The 21728-nt window shown below is 36.7% G+C and overlaps 1 protein-coding gene across 1 annotated transcript in view; it reads left to right on the forward strand.

The window, feature by feature from the left end:
• Positions 1–21728, forward strand: part of MAGI2 (membrane associated guanylate kinase, WW and PDZ domain containing 2) — a 1406679-nt gene that overhangs the window by 916382 nt on the left and 468569 nt on the right. Inside the window, 1 exon segment of the mRNA XM_043462935.1 lies at positions 5146–5361. Coding sequence (XP_043318870.1) covers positions 5146–5361 — 216 coding nt within the window.

The following is a 21728-nucleotide window of genomic DNA, read 5'->3' on the forward strand; positions in this document are numbered from 1 at the left end:
TTTGTCATGGCTTTTCTTCCAAGGAGCAAACATCTTTTAATTTCATGGCTGTGGTCACCATCTGCAGTGATTTTGGAGCCCAAAAAATAAAGTCTGTCACTATTTCCATTGTTTCCCCATCTATTTGCCATGAAGTGATGGGACTGAATGCTATGATCTTCGTTTTCTGAACGTTGAGTTTTAAGCCAGCTTTTTCACTCTCTTTTTTCACATTCATCAAGACTCTTTAGTTCCTCTTTTTTTCTGCCATAGGGTGGTGTCAACTGCTTATCTGGGATTATTGATATTTTTCCTGGATCTTGATTCCACTGTGCTTCATCCAGCCCAGTATTTCTAGCGATGTACTCTGCATATGAGTTAAATAAGGAGGGTGACAGTATATAGCCTTGACGTACTCCTTTCCCAATTTTGAACCAGTCCATTGTTCCATGTCTGCTTCTAACTGTTGCTTCTTCGCCTGTATACAGGTTTCGCAGGAAGTGGGTAAGGTGGTCTGGTATTCCCATCTCTAAGAATCTTCCAGAGTTTGTTGTGATCCACACAGTTAAAGGCTTTAGCTTAGTCAATGAGGCAGAAGCAGATGTTTTTCTGGAATTCCGTTGCTTTTTCTATGATCCAATGGATGTTGGCAATTTGATCTCTAGTTCCTGTGCGTTTTCTAAATCTAGCTTATGCACCTGGATATTCTCAGTTCACGTACTGTTGAAGCTTAGCTTAAAGGGTTTTGAGCATTACCTTGCTAGCTTGTGAAGTGAGGGCAATTGTGTGATAGTTTGAACATTTTTTGGCATTGCCCTTCTTTGGGATTGGAATGAAAACTGGCCTTTTCTAGTCCTGTGGCCACTGCTGAGTTTTCCAAATGTGCTGGCATATTAGTGCAGCACTTTAACAGCATCATCTTTTAGGATTTGAAGTAGCTCAGCTGGAATTCCATCACCTCCACTAGCTTTATTCGTAGTGATGCCTCCTAAGACCAACTTGACTACACACGCCAGGATGTCTAGTGCTAGGTGAATAACCACACTGCTGTATTAATCCACATCATTAAGACCTTTTTCATACAGTTCAGTGTATTCTTGGCATCACTTCTTAATCTCTTCTATTTCTGTTATGTCCTAACTTATTTCTCTCCTTTATTGTGCCCATCTTTGAATGAAATGTTCCCTTGGTATCTCTAATTTTCTTGAAGAGATCTCTAGTCTTCCTTTCTACTATTTTCTCTGTTTCTTTGCATTGTTCACTTAAGAAGGCTTCTTATCTCTCCTTGCTATTCTAGGGAACTCTGCATTAAGTTGGGTATATTTTTTCCTTCTCCTTTTCCTTTCACTTCTTTCCTCAGCTATTTGTAAGGCCTCCTCAGACAACCATCTTGCCTTGTTGCATTTCGTTTTCTTGGGGCTGGTTTTGGTCACTGCCTCCTGTACAGTGTCACGAACCTCTATCCATTGTTCTTCAGGCAGTCTGTCAGATCTAATCCCTTGAATCTATTTGTCACTTCCACTGTACAATTGTAAGAGATTTGATTTAGGTCAACCACTGAATGGCCTAGTGGTTTTCCCTACTTTCTTCAATTTAAGTCTGAATTTTGCAATAAGGAGTTCATGATCTGAGTCACAGTCAGCTCCAGGTCTTGCTTTTACTGACTGTACAGAGCTTCTCCATCTTTGGCTGCAAAGGGAATAATCAGTCTGATTTTGGTATTGACCATCTCGTGATGTCCATGTGTAGAATCGTCTCTTGTGTTTTTGGAAGAGGGTGTTTGCTATCCTGGCAAGGCTCTGTTAGCTTTACCCTGCTTTATTTTGTACCCCAAGGCCAAACTTGCGTGTTACTTCATTTATCTCTTGACTTCCTACTTTTTCATTCCACTCCCTTATGGTGAAAAAGGCATCTTTTTTTGATATTAGTTCTGGAAGGTCTTGTGAGTCTGCAAAGAACCATTCAGCTTCAGCTTTTTTGGCACTAGTGGTTGGGCATAAACTTGGATTACTGTGGTGTTGTTGGTTTGCCTTGCAAAGGAACCAAGATCATTGTCATTTTTGAGATTGCACCCAAGTACTGCATTTTGGACTCTCTTTTTGGACTATGAGGGCTACTCCATTTCTTCTAAGGGATTCTTGCCCACAGTAGTAGATATAATGGTCATCTGAAATATATTCTCCCATTCCTGTCGATTTTAGTTCACTGATTCCTAAAATGTCAATGTTCACTCTTTTTTTTTTTTTTCCCTCGATGTTCACTCTTGCCATCTCTTCTTTGACCACCAGTTGACCTTGATTAATGGACCTAACATTCCAGGTTCCTATGCAATATTGTTCTTTACAGTATCAGACTTTACTTTCACCACTACATGCACAGCTAGGCATCGTATGTACTTTGGCTCAGCCTCTTCATTCTCCCTGGAGCTACTTCACCACTCTTCCCCAGTAGCGTATTAGACACCTAGTGACCTGGGGGGCTCATCTTTCAGTGGTTGCTCAGACAGTAAAGAATCTGCCTGCAATGCAGGAGAGCTGGTTTCAATCCCTGGTCGGGAAGATCCCCTGGAGAAGGGAATGACTACCCACTCCAGTATTCTTTCCTGGAGAATTCCATGGACAGAGGAACCTGGTGGGGGCTACAGTCCATGGGATCGCAAAAAGTTGGTCACAACTGAGCAACTAACACTTTTACTTTTCTTCAGTTCAGTTCAGTCGCTCAGTCATGTCCAATTCTTTGTGACCCCATGGACTGCAGCACGCCAGACTTCCCTGTCCCTCACCAACTCCTGGAGCTTACTCAAACTCACTTTTCTTAGTACTATATATATTGAGAAGCACTAAAAAATCAGAGCACTGCTTAAAATTATACTATTTATTGGAACATGCAGGACTATTTACTACTTACATTATATTTATTACGTAAGAAGTTAAGTGTTATGATTCTATAGGAAACACAGCAATATACTAAGAACTATGCTAGATCTTTTGGGTTCTATAATACAGTAATAGTTCATAGACTTCTAGGGAACAACTAACAGTTTTTGTTTGCTCAGAATTTGGCGAATGCATTCAAAGGTCTGATTCATTTGAAATGCTCTAAATCAAATTAGAAAGTAACCTTTAGCAAAATATGTAACATCCACTTTGCAGACTTCTGTTTATAAGTTCTACATGTTTAAGAACCACATTACATGATAATTTTCTTTTCTGCTATTCTTACAACTGTGAATATCTGTGAAAATGAGTAACAGTGTCAGTGGCTTGCTGGCCTCCAGAACCATCACTCACTTCATGCCAGCCTGAAGTTTACACTGCCATTAAAAAGGGGAGTTTCACAGTTTATGAAGCTCTTCCTCCTACGTCCTTACTTCATCATCACAACAACCCAGTTGGGCACATGTAGTGAATGTTTGTGATTTCTGCCTGTCCAGCATCTCAAGGCCCTTCCTGTCCCAGGCAGAACCCTAATATACGATGGATGAAAAAGGACTCTAGACTCTCCCGTGAAATCTAAGGAGGGCAGTCCTCCTCAGCAGCTCAGGGGCTCTCTTGTGCCTGTGGTTCAGCCAATGAAATGACCTTTCCTGAAAGTTTCCCTGGAAATGAGTAAAATCAGAGCTCCTGAGAAGAGTTTGAGTTCATTCCCACCAGGGCAGCTGCCACTGAGGGTTGTGCGTGTGGTAGTGGGATCTGCTAGGCTTCAGAGTCCAGGGCCAGCACACACAGCCTGAGTGTCCAGACAGAACTTCTTTGTTTCTGCCCATCTTCCCCAAGATTTTCCAGTCTCTTCCCTCAAGTAGCCATCTCACATCTTCTCATCCTTATCATTTTTAATTTAACTAGAGTATGTTTTAGTTGTTTGCAATTCACAATACAGGTGATTTTTTAACAAGTATTGCCATTTCCAATATATAGATGAGGAGAGTGAGCCTTACTGAGTTACTTGAATTGTAGTTGTGTAGAAACTACACATCTAGACCCCATGACTTCTACTTAAGGATTGTTTCTTTCACACCACACGGTCCTCCCAGTTGCCTTCAGTGGCCTCTGCAGGTAGTGAGATGGGTTTTCCTCTCTGTGTCTCTTTGTTTGAGTGCTTAATCCTATTTCCCGTTTTAATGCTTACCTGCTTACTGTCAAATGTGCCTAGACCCCTGAGCATCTGGAAGACAAGGATTGCATTTTAGTCATCATTTTCTCTCAGAGGTATCCTGGAGTGCTTGGGTTCATAATTAATGCTAAATAAAGACTCCAATGAATGAGTGAGCAAAGATGTGCATAAACTATTCAATTAATTGAAAACACAATTATGGGTTTGAAGTTGATGCTAAAAGTTTAACACTGATCTTTTTAAAAAACACCATTATATTTTTTTGCCAATCAAAAAATTAAACTATTTTTTAGAAAGTAATTTGCCCTGAATATATATGGATATTCACACAGTAAGCTCATATGCCATGCCAACTATTTGCCAGGCTCTTATTACAGAGATACACAGGAATTAGTCTCCTCCTTAAGAAGCTTCACAGGCTGATGAGGGAAACAAATGATTCTGTAGCTGAGATCATGGAGCTGTGGGAAAAAGAGTTGTGGTAATCTGAGAAACGATTAGAGCAGCAGGCCCACTGTCAGCAGTCATGGGAACTACTAAAACGGCAGGGAGATACAGCTCTGGGCAGGATGCTGTGCACATCAAAGACAACAGCCAGAGCCCTTCGAAAGCTGGAGAAAAGCAAAGTGTGTTTGTGCCTTTCCAGACTGTTGTCAGATTTGCTTAAAGAAAAATTAACCTCTACTCTTATTCAGATATAATTATTCTTAAAAAATTATAATAAAAACTTGTTATCAAAAATTGTTGATTAATTTGAAATTGCTGTGTGCCATATGAATAAGTAAGACTATATTTTGATTTGGCACTAAGGTGAAATAAAAATAGATCTATATCTTTCCTTAAGCATTAAAGCCCAATACAAAAGAAGCACAAATTCATGTATTAAAAACACAAAAGACTATAAAATGATATATTTGTATGTATATAAAATATATATATATATTATGTATACAAACTAGGATCCACATTTGTTAATAAAATTTCCATTCTTTACAAATTATGCACATCGGTAGGAGAAATGCTTAACTTCATAATGCTTTGTATTGTTTGCAGACAATTACTACGGTACCCCAAAGCCTCCAGCAGAACCAGCACCATTATTATTAAATGTAACAGACCAGTTACTTCCTGGAGCCACTCCAAGTGCTGAAGGAAAACGAAAGAGGAATAAATCAGTGAGCAACATGGAGAAAGCAAGCATAGAGCCTCCTGAGGAGGAAGAGGAAGAGAGGCCTGTGGTCAATGGAAATGGAGTAGTGGTAACACCAGGTTAGTCATTTACATTTGTCATAGGCTCATCAGTTCTTCTGGAAATAGCTGAATATATGTTATATCTGTGTTCAAATATATGTAGTTTATTCATATGTATTTTTTCACATTTATTTTCAAATGTGTGTGTGTGTGTGTGTGTGTGTGTGTGTCTATATAATGTTTACAGTTATCTTCCAGGAGAGGATCATGATATCAAATGGGAAGGATATGATTCTTGTGTCTGAATTTATTAGTTTAAATGTTGATGTATCTCGCAGTTTATTCAACTTCCTCTATTTCTGGTTTTACTCATAAAATTTTAGTGGCAATACAGTGAGTAGTTTGGAGCTTCCCTGATAGCTCAGTTGGTAAAGAATCCACCTGCAATGTAGGAGGCCTAGGTTCAATTGCTGGGTTGGGAAGGTCCCCTGGAGAAGGGAAAGGCTGCCCACTCCAGCATTCTGGCCTGGAGAATTCCGTGGACTGGGTCCCAAAGAGTTGGACATGACTGAGAGGCTTTCACTTTCAGTGAGTGGTTTAAATCTTAGAAGGTGTTACAAGTCATGAATACGACTGTGTTACATTGTGAAATTTTTTTTTGTTAATTAGTATTAGATATTAATTAGATATAATTATCCTTATAAACCTTACTATACTTTCAGCTCTGTGAATAGAGGTTGTGTCATGTGATTTAGTTAACAGTGTCAATGAATACAGTCCACACAATAACTGGTAGTTACAAAATGCCCATGTATTTATCCTTCCACCCTTATCACACAATCCAGCAATTTGGAGAAAGCATCTTCACAATTGATATCATGAAGGCAATTACCTTGAACAAGGGAAAAATATGATCCCTTTAATTTATCATCTGTCATATCCCTATATAAAAAATATTAGACAGATATAAAGTGTGTTTGTGCAAGGTATGCATTTGCAATTTTCTTATGCTTATTGCTAATGTGGTACAAAGCATTTATTTATAACATAGATTTTTCATAATCTTATTCATACTTACCAAAACTAAACTATGACATTCTCTTTGCCTATAATCTTGGGAAAAGTTTCTAAAGTTTTGTTTTACTTATTTATTTGTTAATAATGGCATATCATTATTTTAATGGACATTGAAAATCTAAGAGCTGTGTTAAAACCATTGAAAACAATGTTAACACATGTATCTTGCAAACATTATTCTTAAGATATTTCCTACAACTACTTTGATGTCTATACTTTTTACTTATCACTGTACTGCTTCTATAGCAACATATTGTTTGAATTTTCATGCCCAATTATTTTTTATCAAAGAAAAGTTTCATAAGCCTATTTTTACCTTCATTTTCCAATGTAATACCTGTACAAATGTTCTTCATTAAATATAAGGAGACCAAACATTCAATATGTGTCAATCAAGGTATAAAACCTTAGAAAATGGTTTCATTTTGGTTAATATATGAGGATAACTTCCGCTATTAATATATTAGTCAAAAAATTATTCTCTGACCCCAGCAATTGTTGATTTCTGGGTACAAATGCTAAAAATCACTGTAGGTACATAATGTAATTTATTTACTGTAAAATGATCTGATAATTTTCAAGCACTTAGATACCATCTCTTTTTTTGAGTCTGAAATGTTTCTGTCAAAATATTTACTTTTCATCATGTAATGGATTTAAATTAAGTTGATAGGACATAGTTTCCTTAGTTGAACTTTGATGTGAAAAGCAAAACAATTCAGCTAAATGGAAGAAAATAATCACAAAAGAAGCAGGAGTTGAATGTCAAAGAGCAGTTATAGGATTTCTTACTGATTAAAACCTTATAGCTAAAAATGTAAAATATATGGCCTTGATAAGGCCCAAATCATTGATTTCTGTTCCGTTTATACTCTGTTTAGGGCAAATCAAATGAAACATTCTTGACATACAAATTCTCAGACTAGAAATTTATTTTAACTTGAGGGTATAGTGAATCTGGAAAGCTCTATCCCCTTGTATTCATACCTTAGACATGAGAAATATTTTGTTTTGCTTTTTATGACTAGGACATTTTTAAGGGTCTAGGTAAAATGGACTGATTTGAACTCTTCTTAACCAACACTTGCCTTGTGACTGTCTCTGGATGTCTGAGCCTGAAAATAATAGAAAACAACTATGCAGGCCAGCTTCAGGATATCTGGGTAGTCAACAGATGCCGCCAACAGTGCCTCTGTGAACCTGGTGTAGCAAGTGGTCTTATGCTACTTTTTCTTTCTTATTATGGGACTTGAAAGATAAAAAACAGCCCCAAACCAGAAAGTTGTTTCATCATCCTTTATTAGAATCTTTTGACAAGTCCCTTTTTGGAAGGGTCTCTGTTTTTCTTCATGTTTATCCAAGAGAGTTTTTAAGATAAAATGTTTCAAGAGGGATTTTAAGGTAAAACTTCTTTGAATGTCATTTGAATTTCATCACCATTTGAACCTCACCAACTCTTCACCATTTGACACTCATCACGTTTTTTCCAGTACAGGGTCTTTGTTGTGCCTTTGTCTTCTCCCCATACACATTCATTGGATTCAGGACACTTCAAATATTGAGAAAATTATTGCTTACGTTTTAGTCAACACTGCCCTGGAGGAGCCTATAATAGTAATTAATATCAGGCCTCAGTATAGAACATAGATAATATAATTAATGAGATACATTTGGAAAAGGAGAAAGTTTACTGAGGTAACTTTATTCCATTACAAGTAAAATTGATAATATTGGTAATAAATAATATTAAATAATTAACTTCTTTTTTATTTTATCATGTCCTAGGAGCTCCTTAACCTCATTATGTGTATCAGTTCATTTATTTCTCTTATAGTCTTATTAGTTAGATGCTGTTTTACAGATGAGGACTGAGGTACACTACAGTTAAATAACTTGCCCTGTAACTGGAATTCATATATAGGAAATCTGGATCCAGAACCAATACTCTTAACTGCTGTACTCTGCTGAGTCTTATATTAATATTACCAAATAGAAGAATAAATACATTTCTTAACAATCTGTAAACACATGCCTACTACCAAGTCCAAGCTCACTCTGCTTGCTGTAGGACAGGCCAATGAATCTGAGAGATAAGGTGTTAAGGCAAGGAAAACAACTTTATTTGGAAAGTAAGATGACTGAGAAGATAGCAGGCTAGCACCTCAAAATAACCATCTTATTGGGATCTGAACATCAGGCTCTTTTATAGACCAGAGAAAGGGGAGGTGAGGAAGCAAAGCAAAAAGACCATTAATTGTTCCGTTGGTCTGTATTTCTGCTTATGTGCCAGTACCATATAGTCTTGATGACTGTAGTTTTGTAGTATAATCTGAAGTCAGGAAGGTTGATTCTTCCAGCTCCATTCTTCTTTCTCAAGGCTGCTTTGGCTATTAAGGGTCTTTTGTGTCCATATGAGTTGTGAAATTTTTTGTTCTAGTTCTGTAAAAAATGCCATTGGTGATTTGATAGGGATCGCATTGAATCTGTAGGTTGCCGTTGGTGGTACAGTCATTTTCAGAATACTGATTCTTCAGGAACATGGAATATCTCTCCATCTGTTTATATCACCTTTGATTTCTTTCATTAGTGTCTTATAATTTTCTGTGTACAGTTCTTTTTTCTCCTTAGGTAAGTTTATTCCTAGATATTTTATTCTTTTAGTTGTCATGGTGAATGGTATTGATTCCTTAATTGTTCTTTCTGATTTTTCATTGTTAGTATATAGAAATGCAAGTGATTTCTGTGTATTGATTTTGTATCCTGCAACTTTGCTAAATTCACTGATTAGCTCTTAGTAATTTTCTGATAATAACTTTAGGGTTTTCTATGTGCAGTATCATGTCATCCGCAAACAGTGAGTGCTTTACTTCTTTACCAATCTGGATTTCTTTTATTTATTTTTCTTCTCTGATTGCTGTAGCTAGGACTTCAACAACTGTGTTGAATAATAGTGGTGAGAATGGACACCCTTGTCTTGTTCCTGATCTTAGAGGGGAATGCTTTCAGTTTTTCACCATTGAGAATGATGTTTGCTGTAGACTCGTTATATATGGCTTTTATAATGTTGAGGTAGGTTCCTTCTCTGCCCATTTTTTGAAGAGTTTTAATCATAAATGGGTGCTGAATTTTGTCAAAGGCTTTTTCTGTATCTATTGAGATTATCATAGGGTTTTTATTTTTCTATTTGTTAATATGGTGTATCACATTGACTGATTTGCATATATTGAAGAATCCTTGCATCCCTGGAGTTAACCCAACTTGATCATGGTGTATGAGCTTTTTGATGTGTTCCTGAATTCTGTTTGCTAAAATGTTGTTGAGGATTTTTGCATCTATGTTCATCAGTGATATTGGCCTGTAGTTTTTGTGTGTGTGTGTTGTCTTTGTCTGGTTTTGGTGTCATGATGGTGGCCTTGTAGAATGAGTTTGAAAGTGTTCCTTCCTCTACAATCTTTTGAAAGAGTTTCAGAAGGATAGGCATTAGCTCTTCTAAAAGTTTGATAGAATTGTCCTGTGAAGCCATCTGGTCCTGGGGATTTGTTTTTTGGGAGATTTTTTATCACAGCTTCAATTTCAATGCTTGTAATTGGATTGTTCATAATTTCTACTTCTTCCTGGTTTAGTCTTGGAAGATTGAACTTTTCTATGAATCTGTCTGTTTCTTCCAGGTTATCCATTTTATTGCCATACAGTTGTTCATAATAGTCTCTATAATCCTTTGTATTTCTGCATTGTCTGTTGTAACCTCTCCTTTTTCATTTCTAATTTTGTTGATTTGATTCGATTCTTCTCTGTTTTGTTCTCGATGAGTTGGGCTAAAGGTATGTCAATTTTGTTTATCTTCTCAAAGAACCAGCTTTCAGTTTTATTAATCTTTACTATTCTTTCTTTCATTTCTTTCTGCCTGATCTTTATGATTTCTTTCCTTCTACTAATTTTGGGGTTTTTTTCTTCTTCTTTTTCCAGTAGTTTTGGGTATAAAGTTAGGTTGTCTATTCAGTGTTTTTATTGTTTCTTTAGGTAGGATTGTATTGCTATAAACTTCCCTCTTAGAACTTCTTTTGCTGCATCCCATAGGTTTTGAGTTGTGTTTTCACTGTCATTTGTTTCTAGAAATTTTTTTATTTCCCTTTTGATTTCTTCAGTAACCTGTTGGTTATTTAGAAATGTGTTGTTTAATCTCCATGTGTTTGTGTTTCTTACAGTTTTTTTTCCTGTAATTGATATCTAGCCTCATAGCAGTGTGGTCAGAGAAGATGCTCGATACAATTTCAATTTTCTTAAATTTACTGAGGTTTGATTTGTGACCCAAATCAGGTCACAGGTCACAAATCTCCAGGTCTATCCTGGAGAATGTTCCATGTTCACCTGAGAAGAAGATGTATCCTTCTGCCTTTGGATGGAATGTCCAGAAGATATCAGTGAGATCCATCTCATCTAATGTATCATTTAAGACTTGTGTTTTCTTATTAATTTTCTATTTTGATGATCTGTCCATTGGTGTGAGTGGGGTGTTAAAGTCTCCTACTATTATTGTGTTACTGTCAGTTTCTCCTTTTATGTCTGTTAGTGTTTGTCTTATGTAATGAGGTGCTCCTTTGTTGGGTGCATAGATATTTACAGTTGTTATGGGAAATATTGCAAACATCTCCCCGAATGACAAGCCTCAGGCAGGGGATGTGTTAATTTCTTCCTTCCTGCCATCCACAGGTGGATGGGATTGAACAAAGACACTTCAGTTTAAACAGTCAGGCAGAGGAGCAGTGTTCTCTGAGACAGATCATTCTGTATGATTATAATAACACAAGCAACGAAAAGCAAGTCAAACAATTCCAACATGGAGTCAGAATTGGCTTTTTCTCTGCAAAATGACCACTATTTTACTTGTACATCATTAAAGAAGAAATAAAGTTTCAACCTACTAAATGCTTCTTTTTTTTTTTCATTTCTGTAAATCATGTAAAAGGTAACTCATTTCCTTCTTTGGATATAAAATATTTCTAGCTTTTTATATATATAATATTCTTTATCTATGTATGTCTGACTCTTTGCAGGTTCCATGAACTGTAGCCTTCCAGGCTTCTCTATCTATGGGGTTATCCCAGCAAGCATACTGGAGTGGCTTACCATTTCCTCCTCCAGGGGATCCAGAGGAGCCTGGCAGGCTACAGTCCACGGGGTGGCAAAGATTTAGACATGACTTAGTGACTAAACAACAGCAACAGCAATTAAGTACCAAACCCACTAGTCTTTAACCCCTTATATACTTCAGCATTCAGAAAACTAAGATCATGGCATCTGGTCCCATCACTTCATGGCAAATAAATGGGGAAACAGTGGAAACAGTGTCAGACTTTATTTTTTTGGGCTCCAAAATCATTGCAGATGGTAATTGCAGCCATGAAATTAAAAGATGCTTGCTCCTTGGAAGGAAAGTTATGACCAACCTAGATAGCATATTAAAAAGCAGAGACATTACTTTGCCATCAAAGGTCCATCTAGTCAAGGCTATGGTTTTTCCAGTAGTCATGTATGGATGTGAAAGTTGGACTGTGAAGAAAGCTGAGTGCCGAAGAATTGACGCTTTTGAACTGTGGTGCTGGATAAGACTCCTGAGAGTCCCTTGGACTGCAAGGAGATCTAACCAGTCCATCCTAAAGGAAATCAGTCCTGGGTGTTCACTGGAAGGGCTGATGCTGAAGCTGAAACTCCAATACTTTGGCCACCTCAATGAGTTGACTCATTGGAAAAGACCCTAATGCTGGGAGAGATTGGGAGCAGGAGGAGAAGGGGATGACAGAGGATGAGATGGCTGGATGGTGTCACTGACTCGATGGACATGAGTTTGAGTAAACTCCAGGAGTGGTGATGGACAGGGAGGCCTGGCGTGCTGCAATTCATGGGGTCGCACAGAGTCGGACACGACTGAGCGACTGAACTGAACTGAATTGATACTTCACGAAGGTGAACTGTTTTCACTGTGGAAATAAAGGTTTTAAAGTCCTCAGTTTACTCCTGTTACAGTCTTGATCTTTACTCCTTTGAAGTGTAGTTTGTAGAATTATATTTCTTTTGCTTTCATACCATACGTATATAAAGTCAATGACCACTTTTAAATAGGTAATCAGTCAATTAAGTTTTACTGACATCAATGAATACTCACATACTTGAATATTTATTTTATTCTGGTTTCCCTCGATTTATTCAAAATTGCATTGCAGAAATGTTTCTTTTTCTGATGTATGTCACTTTGGTGATGGAAATCAGTGTAGTTCTACCCTTAGAAATTTAGTTTTATCATTTTAAGTAATAAACATTACAAAAATAAAATAAATAATGACAACTTTCCTTTACTGAATGCATATTATGTACAAGCTATATGGGATATATGTTATCTCTAGTCCCATAATCACAGTATATTTGCTTAATAAATGAGATGCTGAAATTTACCTTAAAGTACTTTAGTAAGGTGATGATAGCACAGTTGAACTCTGAACCCAGGGAAACCTGAACTCGTCCTTTTCCACCATATTTCCCTGTGTTGTTAACTACGCTGAGGACAAAGTGACTCCTGACCTCTGTAACGTAAATCACAGTCCTGTAGTTCAGTGTACTCCATCTACATTGTATTCCATTATATTTGTCCTTCAGAAAGTTCATGGAAGTGACATTAGCTCTAATGCTTGCAAGGATGATATATCCTTATATCATCTTAGAGAATTTGTCTTTAAAATGCTATTTAAAATTCATACGCTCAGGAAACCTTCCCTTGCCATTAACCTCACCTTATGTTCAAACATCTTGATAGAGGTGATATTCAGCCCTGTGGCTTAAAATACTTAGATTTATCTGCAGCCTTCATTTCTCCCTTGTGTTCCAGGGCCATATTTCTAACTGCTGCCCATGGACTACACACACACCCCTCCCCAAGTATTGCTTCAGCAACTTAAATGAGCATTCCACTTTAAACTCTTCTCCTAAAAAACAAACAAGCAAGCCAACTCACAAAGCATCATATTGGTTTTCTCTAAATCTGCCTCTCACCCAGGCAGTTCAGAGTCTGATACTTTTCTCGCACCTGCTGGATATGCATTATTAGGTTAAAAAATAATAGGAAGATCACCGAGCCTTTAGCTTTTATCTATCCCTTCCTTAGCCTTCCTTAGATCACCGCCTTATCCCCTCATTTGGGGAACAGAGTCACCTAACTTGGGCTTTCCAGGTGGCACTAGTGGTCAAGAACCCGCCTGCCAGTTCAGGAGATGTGAGAGACATGAATTTGATCCCTGGGTTGGGAAGATCCTCTGGAGAAGAAATGGCAACCCACTCCAGTCTTCTCGCCTGGAGAATTTCATGGACAGAGGAGCCTAGTCCATGGTGTCGCAGAGTCTGACACAACTGAAGAGACTTAGCATGCACTCACATGTTTCCTAACTGACCTCCTTTCCTATAGGCGCCATTCCTGTCAATTTCTCTATTACTCTTCAATCAATTAAACGATTTTGAACCAGCATTTGGTTACATATCCTTCTCAAAACTTGGATGAGCTTCTGTTTCTAGTACTTAAAACTCTTTGGACAACCGCCTACGTCCTCCCACACTTGACTCCAATACCTGTTATCTTTGGTTCCCCCCTCTGTCTTCTCTCATCTGCATCTCATACTCAGAAAACACCCTCACTTATCTGACAAGCCTTTCCCACATTCAAACCTACTATTATTCTATTCACAATTCAATCAAATGTTTATATTCTCTGGTAATCATTTGTTGACTCTCATGATGAAAAACTGAGACTGTCCATTTCTGAATTATTGAAGTCCAGCTTACACTTCTCATTCACTTAGAAGATACTGGTTAGCCTGGTCCTTGTAGGTAACTTTTCATAATGTTCATGTCTTGTCATTCCCTCATAGGTTGTAAATGTTACCAGGACAAGGATTATCTCTACTTTTTTGTTTGCCTATGTTAGTGATTAGTATATATCATTAATTATTTCAAATTCTTGGTAAATATTTATTTTTGCAGTCAACCAAACCTCTTGAGAATGTCAAAGTTTCACTATATCAACATGATTAGATTTATTTTATGCTCATTTTCCACTGTTCCGTGTCTTCAACATACCGTGTTTCTAAGTTTGAAAGATGTGAGGATTCATGATCTTTTTTTTTTCCAGTGAAACTTTTCTGAAGAAAAACAAGTCCTGTAAACAGTAGGGTTTGGCTTGGGTTAGGCCTAATTGTGTTAGGCTTTCTTAGATTTCTTTTATTTCATGAATTATCTGCTCAACTTTTCCGGAGAGTAATTCACTATTATATTGTAGCTTCCCCTCACCAGTGATTAGTAAGCCTAGTGCAAAGAATTAGAAATGCACATATATTTTAAAGGCAGCTAAGTCTCTCTGTTAATACACACACACTTACAATGCCAGGAGGAACAGGGCCCGTGAGAGCTACCTTCGCCAACAAAGGGAACACAGTATGTGTACACAGAGCTGCCTTCTCCAGCCCCCCACGCCTGCAATTAGTGCAAATGAACTGCGTCTCCCAGAGAGCAAACACAGTGTCCCTTATGTGATCACCGAGTGTCCTCAGCAATGATCTCAGTTCACCATTAGGGACCCGCATCCAGGTCCTGCGCCGCTTGGCACGCTGACTGTGCATGCACCATCAGTCCTGGTTCTGTGAATGAGGTCCTGTCACTGTCAAAAGAATTATGTCCTCCGTGGTGAATCTCGCTGTTTTCCTGTGAATAATGGTGCACTCTGAAACCACCCCAACGCCTATCCCCTGCTTATTTTTGTGTGGGTTCACAGAGACTGTGATGTGTATATCCACTCAGATCTTTATCTCTCTCTCTCTTTTTTTTTTGGCAGGGGAGGTTTGATTGTATTATTTTGTTCCCAAACACAGTACTGGGTTACCTCCCCACTGGAGGGGCAGATTTCTAGAGCTGTTTTAAATAGTTAATTTTCAAAAACTAGATATTCTATTTATTAATAAATCTTTTCTTAAAATGATTATTTGAATGTGAAAGCTGCCCTAATTGAAAAATGCTCCGAGTATCCACATATGATTATAAAGTAACAAGATAATCTCTTTAGAGTCTGTAGCTATGAACTTTAGTAGTAACTGTAACTATACCACTGTAAACAAACATGAAATCATGATTAATTTCAGGGATGTCATTTTAAATGAAGGCAGACTCACTTTGTGATTATTAAACTGAAAGGGAAGTACTATTTGAACCTCTTCATGCCCAAAGACTGATTGAGCAACTTTGGAATCTTTGCACTCAACCTTTTGTAGAGTTTTTTTTTCTGCTTCTCTTAGTGTTTATGTGATGTATATGAGAGAGCGATTTGATACATGAAGGAGGAATGCACAGCAGGAACGAACGTGGTCACACTGGGGTTTGTAAAGCACACACAGAAAGCCTGCAGACTAGTTGAAACGTTTGTGTCTTCAGGTTCTCCAAGCATTGTTAGAGTCTAAGCTTATTTCTAGTCATGGTCATCCATTCTCTCTAGGTTTGATATTCACCCTGTAGTCTATTTTCTTATCTCATATTTCTCCTCATGGATGTGCTTATCAATTCAGTGTGAAATCTTTGCTACTTTATTGTCAGACAAAAGTTGCTCTAGTTATTTCTGACTGAAGGCTGGTCTTTGACTCTGAAGAGGGAAGGTCTCTGGATTAAGGTCTCTCTGAGCACTCAGGAATAAAGGGATAGCACCTTTGTCTTTTATTTTCTAATTGACTTCTTGTTCTCAAGAAAAAATACCTTGACTCCAATTTGACCCCAAAGAATGGCACCTGAATTATCAAGATCAAGATTGAATAAAGTCTTCTGCCTTTTCTTTCAGCCCCTTTGATGTTCCTTAAACTTCAGAAGGGGATGTTTCATGCAGTACTAATTTGCTGATTTTTGTCAGAATTTTGAAAGATCTGAAAATTATTGTACATACATGTCCTATATTTTAGTTCATATCTTGTTTTGGTCTTTGAATATTTTCAATACTTGTGTCAACTTCTCTCAGCCCAAAGTTGGTTGAAGATTTAGGGTGCTTGTTTCTATATGATAAATATCTTCAGAATTCATTACATTATGAAAACCATGCAGCACATATAGTTTCAAAGATGTGAAGACTCATTTTATTGCCATTATTCCAGTCTGCTTTTATTAAAATGTTAAAAATTAGAAAGAAGAATATATACTAATTAAGGCAGCACTTCTTCTTCCTTGTCAATGGAAAGTAATTCCCTCTACTAATCTTTTTAGTAATTCTTCCCAATTTAGCTTTTTATATACCCAAATTTTTCCTGTCATCTTCCACTCATACACCTTGCATTTTTCTATTTTCATAATTCCTCATATTGTTCTTTTAGTATTTCAAAGAATGTGTAACTAATTTTGGATTATAGATGTAAATGAAAAATAATTTTGAGACATTGAATATGCTTTCTTATTAATTCATATTTCCCTGACTGGCCTCCTAAGTAGATGAGATCCAATTTGGTTACAGACATTACAGGTACAAAGTAATCTCTTTACAGGATTGGGCATTCCTGCTCCCTCAGTTGATACATCATCTCAAAAATCAGCAGCATAGTTACTCATACCCTAACTTACCCTAATTCTATTTTATTCTAGGCTTGTCTTTCTTTCATATTCTCAAATATTAAAATTAAATATTAGTTAAAATATCAGGAAAAAAATACACTTTTTATTTTATTTTATTTTTACTCTTTTTTTTTCATTTATTTTTATTATTTGGAGGCTAATTACTTTACAATATTGTAGTGGTTTTTGTCATACATTGACATGAATCAGCCGTGGGTTTACAAGTATTCCCCATCCCGATCCCCCCTCCCACCTCCCTCTCCACCCGATTCCTCTGGGTCTTCCCAGTGTAATACAGTATACTAACTCATATATATGGAATTTAGAAAGATGGTAATGATAACCCTATATGCAAAACAGAAAAAGAGACACAGATGTACAGAACAGAATTCTGGACTCTGTGGGAGAAGGCAAGGGTGGGATGTTTCGAGAGAACAGCATCGAAACATGTATATTATCTAGGGTGAAACAGATCACCAGCCCAGGCTGGATGCATGAGACAAAGTGCTCGGGCCTGGTGCACTGGGAAAAATACACTTTTTAAATTGCCACAGTGTTTAAGGGCCACCCTTCCTCATTCTCATACCATACATAAAAAGAAATTATAGTGCTTTGTTTTTAATACTTAAAAACACTTTAGGAGAACTAAGGAATCAGAAAAATACCAACCACAAGTCAGTAATCAGTGTGCATAGAAACACCTCAGAAAGAGCAGAAAATATAGCCACCTTTGCTTACGGGATTGCTGGAGCACTGGGAGTAGAAACAGGAGAGAAACAGCTTTGCACTGTTTTTCTTCTCTGTACTTTTGGATTAGGTCCCAGTGCGTGTTTTACTACATCAAAAAAGTAATTATTTTTTTTCTAAATGATGAGTTAATATTCACTAATCCTTCAATGTGCAAATATTTTGGCACCCATATTATAATTCTTCTTCTCATTTGAGAAGGTTAGGAAAAGCAAGGAAAATTGACAAGAGTGCTGTTTGAGCAGTGAGCTAGGACATTGACTTATTTCAGTCAACTGACTGCATAGAATGCAGGTGACCACTGCGTGACAGCTTCCTTTCTGAAGGCAGAATGTCCTCCATTTTCACAATAGAAAATAATAGGATGGCCATATGAAAAATCAATTACAATGATATTTTTCTCCTGTCCAAGAGTCAACCCTAAAATATTCGTTTATTTGCAAGAGCCTATATTTCAAATTCCAAAAACTTCAGCTTCTAGCAGTAAAGCAAGCATGTTAATGACAGCCTCCACTCCATCCTACCCTTATGACAACACAATAAGACTTTATATCAACCTAACAAACATGCTTTTTGATGAGACTGCCAAGTTTGCAGGAAAGTAAGGAAAATCTTCAAGCCCCACCACTTGCCCACTATGGTCACTACTAAAAGTGAACAAGAGTCTGGACCTGTCTATTAGATTTGAAAACCAAGCTTACCCTGAGTCTATAAGGAGAAAGCCTTGGACTAATATAAAATAGAAGAGCTGTGTCTCTGATTCTGATTTTAATCAGTACCCTCAAAGGTACGAAAGCCAAGTTCATACCTCAGTAGCAGTCCCTGACACCCAGCAAAATCAAATGTAGAACTCTGCAGGAAAACATACAGAACTTTGAAAAAATGTGTGATTTCTGAAGATTATTTTCCCTCCTTTAAATGAGTTAACACCACAGCAAGTTTCAGCTGAGGAAGAAAAGCTCAATTTGTGCACACACCTTTTAAAGAAGATATGTTAGCTTTATGTGTATCTTTCTTTGTTAAGAAATTACATTGTTTTTTGAAACACCTGTCTTAAAAATCATACAAAATTGACCATACTTATTGTTTCTATGGGGAGAAGCCATTTAAGTTGCTTGACTGATTCAACTCTACAGTTAATTTAGTGTTCTGTGTAGTATAACTCACATATAAAAATATGTAACTTTTACTGAACACCTACTATGTTCTGGTAGTTTACTGTTCTACACAATATATATACATGTCTTATCTAATCCTTATGTAATGTAATGTTACTCCACTTAAGGAAATTGAGGCATGAACAGAGTGAGTGAAATAATTTGCCCAACAGCACACCGAGAAGGACAGATCCAAATCCAATCTGAAGGACAGATTCAAAACCCAATTGCTAAGACACCAGCCTTAGCAATTATATTCTACTGCTCCTTGTGGAGTGTTTATTGCTATCTGAGAACAGTTAAACAAAAAGAAAAAAATAACCTCAAATTATTCCTATTCTCTTTCCTTATAAGCTACAAATATGTTCCTCAATCATTTTTCCCTTTATATGTCCTCTAATCATGCTTATTTCCACAAAATAACATAAAGGCAGGAGAAAAAAGTTACTAGATTTATTAAAATTTGTCACAGAAACCGTTAAAAATATAAATCACAGAGCTCTCTCAGAGGGTATAGCAAGTTTTGAAAATTCACATTTTATGACTATTCAAAGAAATAAAATCAACAATTTCCTATCTGGCTTTAAAATATTATGTTCCCTTATTTCAAAGGAAGGCAATTACAGAAAGCTGAACATTAACTATATGCGCAGACCATGCCAAATGAAAATATGGATAAGGTATAAAATAGGCAATCTTCTTAAAATGTTTTATCTTGGTTTCTGATTATCCTTTAATAAAACTCAGTAGGGACATTCAAAGCCATAGTATTCTGATTTATTGTTAGCCTTGCATCCTAAAGGCAGTGTGTTAGATACTGCTAGAGCAATAAACATGTAAGTAAGTGGAATGACCACTATACATATGTAATATCAAAACTTCCGACGGGCCCAGAACTATAGAATTGACGTGAACTGTACTGAGTACAAAAAGGCATTCATTTAACTCTTCCCATTAAATGCTGCTTAGTCCCTGTTCTGTGTACAGATCTTTGAGCTCTTCTGAATATCTTATGGTAAGAAAGAAATTATTTGCTGAATCCAAAGAAATTATATTTAATTCTTCACAGAAATAAAATTATACACAAATCTTCTTTTTATAGGTCATAGCTTTTAAGACTGTATATTATCAACACCTATGCATATCTCAAAGTTTCCACAGAATTTCTAGGAAATACAACAGTCCTAGTCAAAGGGAAATTTTTTTAAATTATTGTCATTCTCTAAAAATAGATATTCATTCTTTATTGAAATGATTTTTGTTTCTATTGTTAGGGCAAAAATAAACCCCTCCTCTGGTTTGCAAGGCATCTAATGGACCTAGAAACTCAAAATGAAATGCTCAAAACTGCCAGTGTTTGATAAAGGCTGTTCACTTGAGCAGGAAGCGTCTCAGGGGAAATTCATTTACATATCCAAAAAATTCATGTTTGGATTTAACAATAAAGCCATGCTAAGAAATGTGTCATGGAAGCTTAAAAGGGCAGTTCTATATGACCACTTCCTAATCAAGAAATACTTTCAAAACTACAGGCCAATATCACTGATGAACACAGATGCAAAAATCCTTAACAAAATTCTAGCAAACAGAATCCAACAACATATTAAAAAAATCATACACCATGACCAAGTGGGCTTTATCCCAGGAATGCAAGGATTCTTTAATATCCGCAAATCAATCAATGTAATACACCACATTAACAAATTGAAAGATAAAAACCATATGATTATCTCAATAGATGCAGAGAAAGCCTTTGACAAAATTCAACACTCATTTATGATTAAAACTCTCCAAAAAGCAGGCATAGAAGGAACATACCTCAACATAATAAAAGCTATATATGACAAACCCACAGCAAGCATCACCCTCAATGGTGAAAAATTGAAAGCATTTCCCCTGAAATCAGGAACAAGACAAGGGTGCCCACTCTCACCACTACTATTCAACATAGTGTTGGAAGTTTTGGCCACAGCAATCAGAGCAGAAAAAGAAGTAAAAGGAATCCAGATAGGAAAAGAAGAAGTGAAACTCTCGCTGTTTGCAGATGACATGATCCTCTACATAGAAAACCCTAAAGACTCTACCAGAAAATTACTAGAGCTAATCAATGAATATAGTAAAGTTGCAGGATATAAAATTAACACACAGAAATCCCTTGCATTCCTATATACTAACAATGAAAAAACAGAAAGAGAAATTAAGGAAACAATACCATTCACCATTGCAACAAAAAGAATAAAATACTTAGGAGTATATCTACCTAAAGAAACAAAAGACCTATACATAGAAAACTATAAAACACTGATGAAAGAAATCAAAGAGGACACAAACAGATGGAGAAACATACCGTGTTCATGGATTGGAAGAATCAATATTGTCAAAATGGCTATTCTACCCAAAGCAATCTATAGATTCAATGCAATCCCTATCAAGCTACCAACGGTATTTTTCACAGAACTAGACCAAAGAATTTCACAATTTGTATGGAAATACAAAAAACCTCGAATAGCCAAAGTAATCTTGAGAAAGAAGAATGGAACTGGAGGAATCAACCTGCCTGACTTCAGACTCTACTACAAAGCCACAGTCATCAAGACAGTATGGTACTGGCACAAAGACAGAAATATAGATCAATGGAACAGAATAGAAAGCCCAGAGATAAATCCACGAACCTATGGACACCTTATCTTTGACAAAGGAGGCAAGGATATACAATGGAAAAAAGACAACCTCTTTAACAAGTGGTGCTGGGAAAACTGGTCAACCACTTGTAAAAGAATGAAACTAGAACACTTTCTAACACCATACACAAAAATAAACTCAAAATGGATTAAAGATCTAAAT

The sequence above is a fragment of the Cervus canadensis genome, chromosome 3 (assembly GCF_019320065.1).
Source record: "Cervus canadensis isolate Bull #8, Minnesota chromosome 3, ASM1932006v1, whole genome shotgun sequence".
Classification (NCBI taxonomy): domain Eukaryota; kingdom Metazoa; phylum Chordata; class Mammalia; order Artiodactyla; family Cervidae; genus Cervus; species Cervus canadensis.